This window comes from Montipora capricornis, chromosome 8 (assembly GCF_036669925.1).
Source record: "Montipora capricornis isolate CH-2021 chromosome 8, ASM3666992v2, whole genome shotgun sequence".
NCBI classification, from domain to species: Eukaryota; Metazoa; Cnidaria; class Anthozoa; order Scleractinia; family Acroporidae; genus Montipora; species Montipora capricornis.
In genome coordinates, this window is record NC_090890.1 from 48,320,703 (window position 1) to 48,338,202 (window position 17,500).

The 17,500-nt window shown below is 38.3% G+C and overlaps 1 protein-coding gene across 1 annotated transcript in view; it reads right to left on the reverse strand.

The window, feature by feature from the left end:
* The window catches only part of LOC138060406 (uncharacterized), a 28,477-nt gene extending 11,641 nt beyond the window's left edge, over positions 1 to 16,836 (reverse strand). The window contains 8 exon segments of the mRNA XM_068906171.1: positions 489 to 642; positions 871 to 975; positions 4,505 to 4,582; positions 5,963 to 6,103; positions 7,464 to 7,624; positions 12,495 to 12,563; positions 13,597 to 13,748; positions 16,559 to 16,836. Coding sequence (XP_068762272.1) covers positions 489 to 642; positions 871 to 975; positions 4,505 to 4,582; positions 5,963 to 6,103; positions 7,464 to 7,624; positions 12,495 to 12,563; positions 13,597 to 13,748; positions 16,559 to 16,814 — 1,116 coding nt within the window. The 5' untranslated portion in view covers positions 16,815 to 16,836.
* Positions 16,837 to 17,500: the final 664 nt, after the last annotated feature.

Consider the following 17,500-nt stretch of genomic DNA (forward strand, 5'->3'; position numbering starts at 1 on the left):
CGATTGGCGAGCAAAATCGTCTTGCATTAGAGAGAGAGTAAAATCTACATTGCATATGAAGTTTCATTGTCAGAGGAAAATGGTTAAACTGCAAAAAAAAAAAAAAGGACTTTTTTGCCCTGGACACTTTTCATCTAGCCTGCAGCCTGCAGGCGTCTTGTCCCTATCGAGTCGCCCTGTTGGATGGATGTCACCTCTCCCGCTTTTGACCTACCCCTCTCACCAAACTTCCTCTGCTTCACAAATTCAAGATGGCGGCCAAAAATACTTCTGCACTGCAAACTACTTTTCATCCCATTGTGTTCATTTTTGAGTATTATTTCTAACACTTTTCTGCAAAAGTTGCCACCGCTTGCTGCTCAAGAGTGGCCATAAATTGACAGAGGATTGAACAGAGAGGAAAGATTGTATCCTAGACAGTGCCAGTCCTAAAAGAGACTCTACTCCAGTCAATTGAATCACAAGTTGAAATCCTTGCCTTGACTAACCTGAAGAGCTTGTAATTCTGATTCAGCTGCTGGTTTAATTTTGCTATGCAAGTCAGCGATCATTTTCCAAACTTCTGTGGGGCTTCCAGCCATTTTTGATTCAAGGGACAAAAAAGCATAGTTCTTGAACCCTAGAAGGCTGGCTTTTTCTTGTCTGTGATAAGAAAAGCATAGTAAGTGTTACTGTATTGCCTTAGAAAGGCATAATTACTAACAAAAGTCTGCATTAAAAATATTATACAAGCGCTACTTCGAGGTTTATACTGATTTTATCGTGACAGGACAAAGTTCTTATGCAACTTCCTGGAGCTTATAGAAAACTTATAATGGCCATCAGTTTCCACGCACTTTTTTTCAATCAGTAAATACATCTAACAAGTACCTTAACTGACGAATTTCCTCAATGATATCAGAGTTGTTAATGTCACCATTTGACGCTCTCGTAACATAAGCCAAGTACATTTTTTCCCGCAGAACTCTGTTTTCACTGTTTGAAATTAAGACAGATTCAAGTTTGAGATGGCGTGGTTCAGTGGTTGGGGTATTGAGTTTGCATGCGGTTGCCCCGGGTTCAAATCCCGTTTTAACTTCCGATTTGTATTTGCTTCCGATTGTCCCGGATTCAACTCTACCATGCTTCGTAAACAGCCAGCTGCTTGCCTCCTGCCAGTTCTGAGACTGAGTTGGCGTTCTTAATAGACAACTCTCACGATGCCGTCATTTGACTACAACTACCAGAATTCAGTTTGTTTTTCTTTTGTTATTTAAATTTTGGATTCCCAGTCGGGTAAAAATAGCAATAGCTCTAATCTAGCATGAGACAAGCAAAACCTGAAGGATTCTGGTACTTGTAGTCAAATGGCGTCATCATGCAAATGTCCTATTATGTTTCTGTTAGAGCGAGGTTCAATTGAGTGTCGTAAAACCAAAACCAAAGTAATTACTTTGGCCAATCAAAAAGGACTGAGAAAATCCGGCAAACCAATCAAAACTCGAAGTAATTACACGTAGCCGACACAAATCGCGGGAAAATGTGCACGCGTGAGCCACGATTGGTTTTGGTTTCACTTCTGATTGGTTGAAAAAATGGCGCGAGAACTTCGAACCAATCACTGAGTGAAGTAATCATAAACCAAAGTAATTATCTAATTACTTTCGACAACTAATTGAAAACCGCTCTAACTTTCAATTGTTGTCACCGATCCAACCTCGTTCCCAGGGTCTCCATTACAAAGAGACCCCCATTGATGACTCATGAATAAAATCATCTGGCACTAGACAGCGTAAAATCTATTAAGTCTCACTCACAATGGGTAAAAGGGGACATAGTTTTTAAGTGGATGTGTGGAGACTGCTAATCCATTGACTTCTGAACCACACCCCACTGATGAGTGTAAGGAATATCGAATGAGCATCTTTAAATTAAGGTTTGTTATTTACAAAGGGTCGGAATGTATCGAGGAACGCGCATGGTTTGCACTTCATTTCTTCAGACTTTTTACACCGTCCAATAAGCAGTAAGAGCTTTCCTTCGTTCACGAGTAGCATTATTTCGATATTTCTATTTTAGTTCAAAGTTTTCTGGCGTGCGGTCTTTTGCAAATTGGATGGCATACTTTCTCTTGTTTCTTACAGGCGCTTTCCATTCATTTAATAGTCATAAAGCATAACATCTTTTCACGAACTCGCTTCTTTTTCATAGGAGCATGTTTATTTGCAATGCTATCAAAAAGACCTCTCCAGAAGTCATAGGCATCATCTAAGTCGTCGAAAATTTCTCCAACTTGCCAAAATGCAAGGCGGCTCAAGTAGGTCTTTGTTGACTTTTTCAAAGTCGTTAGTTTTCGTTTTCCAGTAAACTAAGGTCTTCCGTGTATGCTTATTAACTTTTCCTGTGATTTCGCCATTTTAGAGAATGATTTCTTCATTTCAGAAATTGCCAGCTGAACGTTACCTTCTAAGAACTTCCAACCGAACCATTTGCTCATCCAAAACTGGTGACTTTTTTAAGTTCCAAAAAGTTGCAAAAATATCCCTTCCGAAAACGTAAGGGACTACTTTCCCCGGGTTGCGAATCTTTTCGTTGATGTGTTAGTAAAGAAATCTGTAGCTGTTTGGCAACGTAGAACTGAAATTATTAGAACAGTTTGACTCTCCCGAACACATATTTCACCGAAGATTATCGTTGGGTGCCCCCGTTTATATAAGGTAGTGTAAGTCATTGATTTCTTCTAGGTCCTTTAGATCCTGGACGTAGTCTGCCTAGATTTAAATCTCCCACTATAACTACAGTTTTCTTCTTGAAACAAGCCCATTGACATGCAATTTAATTCGCTAGTTCAACCAAACTCGTACTCGATTACAGATTTATTCAATTTCTAAAACCTAGGTGTAGAGCCCCTCTCTAATCCAATTCGGTAAAAACTTAAGGAAGAAAAATGGTTAGTCTAAATTAGAAATAAGCTACCAAGGAATGAGAAAATCTAAAAATCAAAAACTAAAGAGAAATAAGAAAATGCATATGGGCACGTACATCTAATGTAAGCGTTGAAACTCCAAAAATTAATAGATAAAAAGTCCTGCTCCAAAATACGCGTACTTCAACATTCCCCACCCCCTTCAAACCCCGGGCAAAGCCCTGGCATTTGAACTTTTGAAGACTGGATCGTTCAAATTCCTGCCCCCACGGACCAAAACGGTGTTCAAATGCCCTACCCTATCGTTGGATTTGTCTCTCATACCCTACTAAAGAACAATCGTCATCGGCTCCTGTCGTCTTAATAAAGCTTGTGTACAAACATGCTGACACATATTTCGTTACCCTTCATATGATGATGCTGTTTTTACCAGACTTGAGCTACTACAAAAACACAATATTATTATTGAAACTATGAAAAGTGACTTGAAAATTGAATTAAGTCGCACAATGTCAATAAGCAAGTATAAGCAAGTATAACTCCGAAACACGGCAAAGGTTGTTTGAAGAGGGAACTGTATACTTATTAACAACAGATCCTAGGGCGTTTACGACTGCATGTATTTTAAATTGTTCAGTGTCTGTTGATTACCTCTAACAGAACCGTACAGCTTTCAGAGCTTTAACAATGAAATGGAGGGTGTGAAAACGTACGATATTGTATTCACTCTATAGTATGACAAAGACGAGTTACGTACAGCCAGCCAAAATTCCTTTGAAGACAACTTTTGAAGATCTTTTTTAAGCCAATCGCTCACAAATGCTATATCTCTTCCTGTAAACTCTTCCATCTCATCCAAACACGTGTTTTATAGCTGTTAGCGACTTCGGCGCCCGAAAAAAAATCCTGAAACTTCCGGTTCAATTTTCCAAATTCCCCACTCTCCGAGCACATAAGATAGTCAAATGCCCGGGCTTTGCCCGGGGAGGAGGGGGGGGGGGGGGGGGATGTTGAAGTTTCGATTTGATCGGCGCATAACTCCGAGAAAAACGTGCTCCAAACTAAAAGGCTAAACATTATCAATTTCTTATATCACAAAAGAAACAATGAGCACTGCCTCAACAAAAAACGGAAATTACAAATTAATCAAATTTATCGCTACAGAAACCTATTGAATAAAATAAAATAACCAGTTCATTTGTATGTGGTCATGCACTTGACAGTTACTGTTCAATGAAAGAGAATAAAAGGGTGATTGTACGGTAAGTTGTTTTGCACATAAACTCGATATGTAAGCTCTGACACTCTCGGCCTACACATAAGGGTGTTACAACTGTGCTGACTCAGGAGCATCTATTATATAAAGGCCCATCTCAAACGTTGTGCTACTGCCACGTCGAAATCAACTGACCAAATCAAATTTGACTTTAACTTGGCAATAGCACCATGTTTGAAACCATGTTTGAAGCCATGCTACTGTTGTATGGCACGGCAGAGGTTTCTGTGCTACACGACTTGGTTTCAGTCAACAGGTGGCCCTAAACAACTCACCTGTATTTCATAAAAGGTCTAAAATGATCAAATTAATTTCAAACTCACCTGTATTTCATGAAAGGTTCAAAACAAGGCAAATCTAAAGTTAATTTCCAAGGTCCGGAAGAAGTGTCGATTGGTTCACTAGAAAAGAACACAAAATACAGTGTATGACCATCACTTGCAGGAAAACAGATTGTCTGCAAACTTGCTTGCATAATTTTAGTATCATGACATTTTAAGAGAAACAGCAAAGTTTAGCAGCTCTTAGCTTTGTAATATCACAGAAATTACTGACTTGCTGTTCAAATCGCACTAAAAAACCACAGACTGACTGGCACCCCCACTACACTTCATAAACAGTGTGTGGGTTCTTTCACTGTGATCCCAAAGTGTTGATTAATAGTAAAGGTTGAGAGGCAGGGCCTATGGTTGAAAGTCCTTATCAAAGAACACTTTGAAGTCTAACCTTTTGCAGATGTATAATTGCAAAATAAGTTTAAAGCCAGCACTTTCTCCTCAGTTATTCTAAAACCCTGATTGGTGGTCCGGCTGGAGTCGAGCTCACAACCACCCGCATGGCAGCCCAGTGCTCAACCATCTGAGCCACCTTAATTTAGTGCAGGGTGGCTCGATGAGCTGGCTTATATTTGACAACTATTCACCGAAGTGGAGGTGGCTAGTGGTGGATATTTACAGAGGAGCGAAGTGGTGAGGTAAATATTCACCACTAGCCAATTGAACACTGAGGTGAATAGTTGTTTTAGTATAATTTATACTAAAAAAAGATGATTTTAACTCATTTATTTCAATCTGCAAAGATTACAACATTTTTGCATGCAAATTCAACATGAATTGCTCGGAGGTGAATAGCAAAGGATATACGGAGTTTGAGTAGCCAATCAGCGTGCGTGTTCAATGCTATCCACTGTTTTAGTATATACTAAATATGATTATCAAGTAAAAATATTAAAGGCAGCTAATTAATTAACTATTGGTTTAATCTTTAACAATTATTTCATTAAAATGTGTATATAAATAAATAAATACTGCTTGTGAAACTTTTTTGGGACTAATCAAAATGACTCTCAGGATAGAAGATGCTAGCCACAGGCTTGCCGAAAGGGAAGCTTTAAAGCTGACTTTCTTTGCACCCTGAAGCAGTTACCTACATGCAACAGTGAAGAAGGTATGTCGCGTAACTTTACGGTTTGCTTTACATTATTCCTTTTGTTGGATACGTACAACTGAACAGTACATTCAATTTGACATTTGATTACCTTTGATTGACACTATAAGCACATGATTATATGTAATAGGAGAAGATAGTTGTAGTATTATTCTCGAGTCGGGTCAAATATGCTATGTGCAATTAATAAATAAATCAAGTTGAATCATACGAATACGACGTGGTTTACTTCTATGACAAGGTATAAACAATACTTCTAAGCCTCTGATGTATACTTTTGGTGACCTCTGAAATTGATGACAGAAGTACTATTTAGACAGGTGTGAAAAAAATACCTGGAACCTTCAAGATTTGAAGCATCATCAGTAGCAGCTGCTTCAGCTGTTAACTTTAAAAGTGACTCAGGCAGCCCCACAACATCCTGTGGATCAGTCAACACAATTGAAAAGGCCTTTGTAGCATCCAACACATTGTTACTAAAAGATCAGAAATTATAGTGACAAAAAGAATCACAAAACAGATTCCCTAAAGAAATTCTAAAGTTATTTGAACAATTTAAAATCTGCAAAAAAAATGTATAACAGTGTTACCTTAAAAGCTGAATATTCCAAACCCAGTCTACCATCTGATTGCATAATTATCTTTGAGCATACCATACCAAACATGACTAAGAACATGGCTAATTAAGTGCTGTGCTTGGAAGTTCTCCTGGATCACATTAAACCTTTTCTATTTTCTGATGCCAAATATTATTACAATATTATGTCATTTCACTGAGGTGTGGAACAAAAGAAAATGAAATTGAAGCAGTTTAAAAAAACGTTGAACCAAGGAGACATGACTTGCATGCATTCAAGTTAAACCACCATTATATCTTCATTTTGGTGAAGCAGCCATGTTTGGGCTTGGCAACCATGTACATGTATGTACAATGAACAAAGCCACCCCAAGTTTTGTTGTAATTACCAACCAGCCCAGTGGTTGTTCAAAAGGTGGATAACGCTATCCACCGGATAAATCACTATTTATATAGTGGATAGCGCAATTTTAAAACCTATGACCTAACCATTGGATAGTCATTTATTTATCCGGCAGATAGTGCTTATCCATCATTTGGACAACTCGGACCAGGGAGGGACAATGCTAATTATTTTCCTGAGCAGAGAAAATTGATAGAGCTTTAATTTCTCCAGCCAATGATTATACTGTACTTTATATCATTGTCATCAGGCCCCAGTTGTTCAAAAGGTGGATAATGCTATCCACCACTGCTTATAAATCACTATCCATGATTGGATAGCCCAATATGGTTTTGCTATGGCTTATCCACTGGATAGTGATTTACATGGCAGATACTGGACCAGGTATCCATCATTTGAACAACTGTGGCCACATGCATAATAGTTCAAGTAGCGCATGAATTTAACCACCAGAGAGCACTCTGTCAGGAGCATGGGTGGAGTTTGACAGGATAGGTGGGCTACACCCTTCTTTATCAACTTCCAAAGATGTTGATATCTTAAAATGGAAGGGTTTTAGCAGGGATTTCAACAACTTTAATTTGAAGTAGGTGCCTGGGCTAATCAATTAAGTGGTGGGCAATCTTGTCTTTTACAAGCATTTGAGAGAAAATTTAAGCAAGAGTAGCCAGGGGTGAGAAGAAAACTTCTCACCACATAGACGGCAGTATATACCGCCAGTTAACAGTTTCTAATGAGACCCCTGTTTTAGCAGATTAAAATCTTAAGCTTGCCACTCTTCTTTCAGCCCATCTTCTTCCTGAATGTTCTAGATTCAACCCTGAGAAGTCATTCAATTTTAATATGCAATGATCACCTGAATTTGTTTGATAGCTCTGCAAGCTTCAATTGCACAGCACTGAATCGTTCACTCAGCTCTCCTTTCAATCCCACTCCTCCATGCCGGGCTGATCTTAGTAAAGTAGTTACCACCCGTTCCTGTCCTTCATCAAGGCCATAATGGTTTTTTTCAACCTTCTTTCCACAAAAAAGACAAATGTTAAGTAAGTACAGGCAAGTACAAGTACGCAAGTAAGTATAAGTAAGTACAGTACAGCCCAAAAATCATGCTCGCACAAGAACTTATTTTTGCTTCTGCAAGCTAGCACCTTCTTGCGGCTTCTAGCGGCTCCTTGTGACACATCATATGCAAATTGTTACACGTTCAATCTACAACAGATTCAAACGTTCATTATTTAGAAGTGTTTTGTTACTAGTACAGTGTATGCTTGTGGGCCTACTTGTTGGTAATTAATAGTGAGATTGAAGGAATTCTTTTCCTGAAAGTAGTGCTTCGAAACATTCATGCTCTCTTGCCTTTCGTTAAGAAAGTGTGTGAAATACGGCATGCAACAAACTGGGTATGAACAAACATCGAGGTCTGATTCCACGGCCATCAAAATTAATGTTTCCCAAAAAGAAAGCACTGATTATTATATCCCTTGCTTTTGGAAGCAATTTATGTTTTGGAAAACAATAATTTGTGATCAGCTCTTTGAACAAACAACGTGGGTGCGAGCTGAAAATTATTACAGTGGAACTCGCTATTAAATTTCATGCACTTTTTCCGTCTTGCGGTTAGGTTCGAAACTTCTTGCAGCTTCTTGCAGCAAGCTTTCCAACTTCCTGCACTTTGAATGTTCTTGCAGGTCAACCGCAAAAACATGGTATTTTCACTTCTTGCGCCACCTTGCATGTTCTTGCACCACTTCTTGCACATGTATTATTTTTGGGCTGTACTGTAAGTAAATACAAGTATAAAGCAATTAAGTAAATAAAGTACAAGTTCAAGTAAGTACAAGAAAGTACAAATACAATTACAAGTAATTACAAGTAAGAAAGTACAAGTAAGACAGAGTGTAAGTAAGTAATTAATTGCACAAGTATTAAAGAAAATGCGGAAGTATAAGTAAGTGCGTAGGTATTAAGTGTGTAACTACTTGGTGCGTAAGTGTGTCAGTAAGTATTACAGTACTACAGTGCAGCTCAAAGACAAACTTTACATACGCATACCATGTATGTACCATACACGAGTATATATGCGTACGCATATACAGCTGTATATGCCTTTGTTATTATTCATTGCCATACTTTCACTTAATTGTGGCATTGGGTACAAAAAGGAAACTTTAAGTAACTTTTAAATTATTTAAGTGTCTAGTCTAATTGGGGACACTTTAAACTGAAATCCCCAAATTCATAATAAATGCAAATGTTACAGCATACCACAAAATGAAACCTTCACATAGCACACAAATTACTAAGATACACAACCAACAGGTTGAAACAGCGGGCGAACTCTGAATCGATCGCTTCTTCACCAATGACACACTTCAATGACACTCGAACCTCGTTTGCTTTACAGATTCAGTGTGGCGTCACGGCAAACACTGAAAAAGGCCATATCTTTGGTTCTACTGTGCATAATTCACTGATTCAAAAAGTAAAATGCTCTCCATTAACTTAAAAAGAAAAGATTTTCATTCAAAGTTTGTAAGATGCACCAATTCTATTTTCATGTATTTGATTTTTCGGTAATTGTGAAGAAGAGCTCCCCAAAAAACCTGTCGGCCAACTGTCGGTCGACTGTCGGCCGTCCGTCGGCCGACTGTTGGCCAACAGTTGACTGTCTGTCGGCCGACTGTTAGCCGACTGTCGGCCATCAGACGGCCCACAGTCGGTTCTACTGTACATTATTCACTGATTCCAGCAGTAAAAAGCTCTCCATTAGAAGACAACATTTTCATTCAAAGTAAATAAGCAAAGAAGGAAGGGAGGGAGGGAGGGAGGGAGGGAGGAAGGAAAACTCTGAGAAAAGCTGTCCATTAGAAGACAACATTTTCGTTCAAAGTAAATAAGGAAAGAAGGAAGGGAGGGAGGGAGGGAGGGTGGAGGGAGGGTGGAGGGAGGGAGAGATGGAGGGAGGGATGGAGGGAAAAAGGGAGGGAGGGAGGGATGGAGGGAAAAAGGGAGGGAGAGATGAAGGGAGGGAGGGATGAAGGGAGGGAGGGAAAGCGGGAGGGAGGGATGGAGAGAGGGAGGAAGGAAGGGAACAAGGAAGGAAAACACTGGCTAAAATTAAAATGGAATGTGTAAAAAGAAACTCATTAAAATGAAATGATAAGTATGCAAGTGACCAATTATTAATCACATACTGATTAAGTAAATTAAGGCCCTTAAACTGAGTAAGTACTGGTAAGTAAGTAGTCAAAGTTAAAATTTAAGACCATGTAGGGAAGACACAAATAAAGAGAGAAAAAAATTCAAAGTTAAAAACTAATTGTTTTTTATTGATACAATCTTACAAGTTTAATTAAAATACCAAGTTAAATTTTTTTTTTTTTAGACCAGCCTTAACCATTTCACTCCTGAGGGGTTCACCAATGACGAGTAAAATCATCTGGTGTTAGACAGAGTAAAATCTATAAGTCCGTGTGGCACTTACAGGAGTGAAAGGGTTAAAGGTGCCAATAGTGTCCTTTTTCACACATTCAAAGGAAGGCTATTCCAAAGCTTGCTGCTGCATGTGTACGTACTTGAAAAGAATGACCCCCTTCAGTTACAATTAATTTTTTACATGCACTGAGCTGTTACAGATAATCAAAAAATATCAATGATTAATTTTACAAATGTGAAGATTGAATTATCTGTTTGTAGCCCTTAATAACCAGTTGACATTCTTAATTTGCTTTAGGTTAGTATCTAATTTTCTCTAATCCAAAAGAAAAGCCCAGAACTTAACACTGACAGGCTAACTACATTATTTTGTCTGATAGTTCTTGTTTACTTTTTTCACTTTCATTATTTTTCATGCATACATTAATCCCCATTTTTCAGTATAAAGTATATTTGACACATAGTACTAGCATTAATTTTGTTCATTAAATTTTGGCAGAAACCCATAAGGGTTGAAACGTGTAACGGCCCCTTGTGTGCTGGGAAACAAGCTTCTGAATGTTCAATTTGCTAACTACCATATTTGGAACAACAGAAACGAGGGGTTTCCAAATATGGTACTTAGCACTGAAACATTCAACCAATCAGTTCGCACTGAATATTCGGAAGCTGTGAACGCGCGTTACACGTTTCAACCCTTATGGGTTTCTGATTTTGGACAATGGTGAAAAGAAGTCATGGAAATGTCATCATGATGTTACTTTATTAATTGTTAATCTTACTGTCTTTAAGAAATTCATAAAATTTGCATTGTATATGAATGGAGAACTCAGGTACATGTATCCCCTTGCAAAATGAATTTCAAGCTTTCTGTTAAGTTCTGGAAATTTCTGGAAATTTCTAGAATGTGACAGCTTTATTCCAGAATCAAATTCCAGCTTTTATTCCAGAAATTGTTTTCCAGTTTTTGCAAGGTTTGGGTTCTTTCAAAAGCTGGAAATAGCTTGAATTTGATACATCTATTAGGTGCTGCCAGAAAATGACAGTTTTTTTCAGTCTTCATTTCTTGCAGGAAACTGGAACTAAACGATTGTCTACAGCTTGTTAACAATTTTAACATTTCTCAAATGAAACAAATTTTTAGTTTATTCTATAAATTTAACTCTTTTCAGATAAAAAGTTAAAGAAATCTTTAGCATGCAGTTTCTTATTATGTATAAAATTTAAGAAGAAAATTCCCTTGTAGAACCAGACATATGTGAAGGCTATGTAAAGTTTATCATATAACTATGTTGAGCTATATAAAGGCTATTTACTGCTCCTTACGTGCTATGTAATACACTAACTATATAACTTGCTACATTACATAGTTCAGTCTGTGTAAAGCAAATGCCATTAATATTGCAATACTATTTAAAGGTCACATAGCTCTCTGAAATATAGCTTATGAATGTGAATGTGATATCTTTCGAGTTAATACTTTACTTAGCTTACGCAATGTCCTTTAAAGGCTCCAAACTTTGAAAATAAAAGCACTCTGTACACGGAGAAATGAAAAAGAAAGCTTTTATTCCGATGTATTCAATACAAGTATAGATTGTGAGAAAAACCAATGAAAGGATTACCTTGTTTGATGCTCTCTGAGTCTCATAATCGGCCTTATTCCAAAAGGAACATGATGTATTACTCTCGAAAATTACACACTACAAGTCAGCACTTAATCCGTTCACTGAACTCCAGTATCTTTCAAATCTTGCTTCTTGTCATCTTCCGCCATCTTGGATAACACGTGAGAGACCCAAAAACCCCATAACATAGCTTTTACATACATGTATGCTATGTAAAGGTTCCATTTGACTAGCTAAAACATGATGCCTGTTTTTGTTGTGCATAATTGACTGCTTAGAATAAGAAGCTTAGTAAAGTTACTTGTGATAAATTTAAAAAGTTACGAATGGTTGAATTGCCTTCAAGGAATAAAATTAAGTGGTTGGAAAAGGCAGAGGAAAATCATGAAAAACTGGAATATCCTTGAAAAAAGCTGGAAATTAATACATAATCTTCACATGCTTTCATTTAATAGCTTGCAGGAATTTTCTAGAAAAATCCAGAAAGCAGAATTTGTAACAAACTGGAAAAAGCTGGAAAAAACCTGATTTGATCCCAGATTATGATTTCTGGAATAAAGCTGGCAATTTCTTTCCTCATTAACTCATTAGCATGTTTCATTTAACATTCTAGAATTTTCTAGAATTTTCCAGAAAAGGAAACTGGTAAATTCTAGGAATTTCTAGAAATATTTTCTTTCATATTCTAAGAAAAATTCTGGAAATAACCAGAATATTCCAGATTTGTTTTGCAAGGGTCAGTTGAATAAGAATGTTTGTGAGTCGGTCCTAAATGTCTATGACAGATATATTGATATTTTATCCAACACATTCTATAGCCTTACCATGAGTGCATCATACAAAGGAGCACTTTGCTTTGTTTTCATGGAGGCTTTGACAACTAGTGGTTGAACCTATTAAAGAAAGTTTAATATTAATTATAACAAGTTAGCACAGTATTAATTTTAGTCCAGCAAAAGCATGTAAAGAGCACAGGACTATAACATTGCAGTGGCCAATTAACAACATGTTTCTTGTTTTCTTAACACACAGAAAATTAAGTTTAAGATCTCAAGTTACAGTTTTTTGGTACATGTGAGTGTGTACGACCTTCAAAGATATTAACTACATGTGTATTAAATGAATTTGTCTTTTTTGCCCGACTGCTTTCAATTGCCCTTACCTTTTCTCAACAAACTAAAGGAGTGAGGAGATATCCAGGAGTGTCTGAAGTAAGGCCAGTTTTTATTACCAGATGTCAACATAACTTTTGATCAGAAACAATGCACATAGAAGAAAATGGGAAGCACATATATCAGTAGTGATGTGAATAAATAAGATGTATAGCAGTATTTTCCTTTCCAGAGACTAAAGGCAGCACCAAGGTCATCAATCTTTCAAATTGACCTTATAAGCATAACTAATCTAATTTAACCCAAGTATCTGTTTTTAAAATTAATACTGATCAGAAGCTACATGACTGTATAAAACTATTAATTAGTTGCATGGGCATGTAGTAATCAATTACTTATTAGTTAGCTGTACTAAATACAGTTAAATCTTATTTAACATAGTTTACAACAAGGAGCAATAGTCTCTAGCATTTTAGTGTTCTTTGGGGACATGTTATCTGTTGTGCAACGTTGTAGTGTGGCCACTTAGCATTGCAGCATTGAAGCGTTGTTCTTGAGCGTGGGGGAAAGTATCAGTCCTTTGTGCAAGCATTTGCTGTTACATGCGCCTAAGTTGTGTGCGAGACAATTGCTTGAAGCTTTGGTTGTTGGGCGTTCTGTTTGAGTAGCGGGGAGTTCCATGTGTTTTCAGTATTCCAAATGTTAAACTCATTGTTGAAGAACTTGTGAACCCTTTTTTCAATAATTTATTTCTGGAGCTACAGCAAATGTGTACTTCAATGTTTGCAACCTGTTTCCATTGTTAACTCCCTACCTTTTCAAAGGCAATCCTCAATTCTGGGCTGTTGCGAACTCCATTTAAATGTGATGTCACTTGCCAAGCATAACTTAACCGACTTCCTATCTTTTCCAGTGGTTCAATAATTGTTGTCCAAGGTTTATCATATGTTTCCTTGTTATCAATGTCTGAAAACATGCCATATTTGAGTGAGTTTCAATTAACAAAACCAATGTTAAGCAACAATACTTCCAGGTGAGTAATTTATCTATTTAGGAGGCAGTGTGGCCCAGTGGTTAGGGTGCTTGCCCTGAGATCCAGAGATCCCGGGTTCAAGACCTGCTCTGATCACTCGTTGAATTTGATCCTGGTAGTCCCTGGTTCCACTTCTCAGCTGCACTTGTAAATAGCCAACTGGTTTGCCTCCGGCCAGTTGGGATTCTTACCAATTATTGTTGTTATTCTGTTCCGTCGTTTCGTTGTGTTTCATTGGCCCTGAAAAGCCCCTATTATGGGGAGCGGTCAATTAAGTATGTATGTATGTATTTATCAACTTATACATGTAGTTCAACTGGTCATGTTGGGTAACATTATACCTGTCTCCAAAGGTCTGGCAAGCTCTCATATATTAAGAGTTAATATTTGTTTTTTTTGGGATACTCTTTTCAGATATTACTTTTTCTAAGCAGCAGTGAACCATTTGAGTGTACTGCACGTGACGCTTTCCTTAACTTTACTACACCACTATGAAAACCACGAGGTAGTAATAACAATTAATAATAATAATAATGATGATGATGATGATGATGATGATGATGATGATGATGATGATAACAATAATTACAATAATAATAATAGCAACTTTATTTATTCAGTTAAATGAAACAGAAGGATACCAGAGGTTAATTATCCCATCCACTCACTGCTGGATGTAATTGACTGAGAGTCGATTTTGATGAGGGAGGAAAACCTGGAGAAAAATCCTCAGAGTCAGATTGAGAGCAACTGAAACTCAGCCCACATGCGGCCTCGGGCCCGAGAGTTGAACCTCAGTCGCAGAGGTAGGAAGGTATGGTTGATGATCACTGAGTCGTCCACAACCTCAATCCCAGGGTAGAGAACCCTGGGAACGAGGTTGAGCCATCCTGACTATCCTGTTTTTAGTTCCCTGCTTTACCATGATGCTCAGACTTGCTCAGACTACAGTCAAACCTCTACTAATTAAGCGGCCCTCTATTAAGCAGTCACTTATCAATTTGCTTCCAATAATTATTTATTTTACCCCAATTGCTTGTAATCTTGCAATCTGATTGGCTAATTTTCCTTTGTCGATAAGAGTCTAGACAACGCTGTATGCTTCATGCTTGCGTTAATTTGTCACGCAATGTAATAGCCAATCACGAACACCCATTTTGGGAAATAAACCAATCATATTGCGAGAAAGTTATAGACAACTCTTGCTCTTTCTTCGTGTTTTGATTTTGGTCACGCTCTGAAATAAAAACTTTCTTTGGCGTTGAATATTGTGGTAAAAAACAAATCGAGAGTGGTTCAGCATTGGCTGTACTCTTATCGACAATGATATTCGTCATCACAGTGGTCAAAATGTTCTTGATCACTGTGATGACGAATATCGTTGTTGATAAGAGTACAGACAACGCCGAACCACTTTCGATTTGTTAACTGTACTTTGATCTCTATTAACGGTTACCTCTCTTAAGCAGATGCGGTTGGGTGACCCGAAAACACTGACCCCCGGTCCATGGAACCCTCTACGGACTGGGTCCACGGACTGCCTCACTGCCCGGTCTACAGACTACCCTTACGGAAACCCCCTATACGGACCACCCTAAAACAACATAGAAATGAAAATAACTAAAACTTACCAGTTGTCTGGATAGACCACTTGTGTCACTTGTGTCGACGAAATCTCAGCCGTAACGCTCCGCAAATTCAACAGACTAAGGCTCAGGCACAAAGTCTATTAATCACATATTGCCCCTTCCTTCGCTGTGGACAGGAATCCTTTGCGGGGGTTTGTGAACTTGCCCAGGCTTCACGATCTCTCTGTCCTGAACAAAATGGCAGAGGAACTTTTTTTTATTTATTTTTTTTTTAAATGTATTTTTATTCCACACACACACATACACACACACACACACTCACACACAAAACAAACAAATGGCGGAAGAACTTAGTTTCGAAGCACTCCGGTCAACAGCGAAGGAAAAGGCAACACCTGAGCCTTAATCCGATTTGCGGAGCATAACGGCTGAGGTTTCACCGGCAAGAGTGGTCTAAGTTTGAGAGCTGTGGTATTCCTTTCTTCCGTTTTAGAGCGTTGAACTTTTTGTCCAATTTCTCAGACAGGCGGTCGACTTCAGGAAACCTTGTCACCTCTCGACCTGAATCACACTTGCTCTACCATTGAGGTAAAATCGTCAAAATTGAAAGAGCGCCTGTCTAAGATTGGACAAAAAGTTCAATGCTCTAAAACGGAAGAAAGGAATACCACAGCTCTCAAACTTGGACAATGAGTCAATCATTTTCAATTATTCGCAAGAGTGGTCTATCCATACAACCAGTATAAACAAATTTCAGTTGTTATTTATTTTTAATTCTGTGTTTTTTGGGGTGGTCCGTAGAGACAGTCCGTAGATAGAGACAGTCCGTGGACCGGTCCGTAAGGCAGTCCATGGACCTGGTCCGTGGGGGGGCTCCATGGACCGGGGGGTCAGTGTTTTCGGGTCACCCTTAAGAGGTACCAAGATGCTGTCTTCTGGACATGGCATGAATTTTCATTCACCCATAAGAGCTACCAAATTATGGGTTTTAATTAGACAAAATTAAAAATTAGCCAATTGTCAAATGTCTCCTGTCATAAATTTTCGGCTCAATACCCAAGTTCGTCCAGACGGATAAATGCGTCTCTTGTATAAAAACTCAAAGAATACAAGAAAAGAAATAAAGACTTTGAATTTCTTAAACTACCAATTACCTTTCAACTTTCTCACAAACTGCCCAAAATCATTTTCAAACTGATTATACAGTTTTTCTATGGCTGGAACAACGTGAGTTGGTCGAATTTCGTTGAAGCCTGGTAAGGATTCTTGACTTAAAATAGGATTAAAATCAGTGGCAGTGCAGAGAGGGCGCTTCAAAATTCTTATGTGGGAAAGAAAAGTGGAAAGATGAAAACACTGTACGTGATTTGTCCACAGATTTGCCAATCTTGGAGAACTTACGGCCGCCATATTGTGGTAAATACTTTACGAATCATTTAGGTACGTTGCAAGCTGACCGCTGACCATTGTTCCTACTATATGGACATGTGAACAGTACCCACAGTAGCAACATCGTTGAGGTCCACAAACACTTGGTTAATATCCAGCCATCTTGACCAAACAAGGTTGGTCAATAAAGGATTTATTATATGGGATAAAACACCAAAAAATGATCTTTGATCTTGCGGGACCAAGCGAGAAATCCTGAGCTCCATCTTGCCAGCTCGGGTAGCCAATCACAGCGCGGGTTTTGGTTCAGATGTGCCCGCCACGGAGCTAGTCATAAAATAATCATACTTCTTGACCTTATTCATTTTCTTTTTTAAGACCGATTATTCATCATTCCTTATTCCGCTTCCACCCGGCCCCCGACCATAGTGGTGATTGAGCCAGATCAAGAACTCGATGTGCTCGACCTGACAAAAAAGTGCTGATAAAACCGATGGTAGCTTCACGTGCACCACGATCATATGATACATGATACACTAAATCCATTCCTTTGCTGGAATTAAAAAAAAATTATTGAAACATAAACATCGCCTTGGTCGAAAGCCTGTAAAAGAACTAGAAGAGACTAGGCAAAGGACAAAAGGACAAAGGGAGTAGACAAAAGCTTGGGTGGTCGATTTTCCCACAAGTGCGAATTGGTAATCATC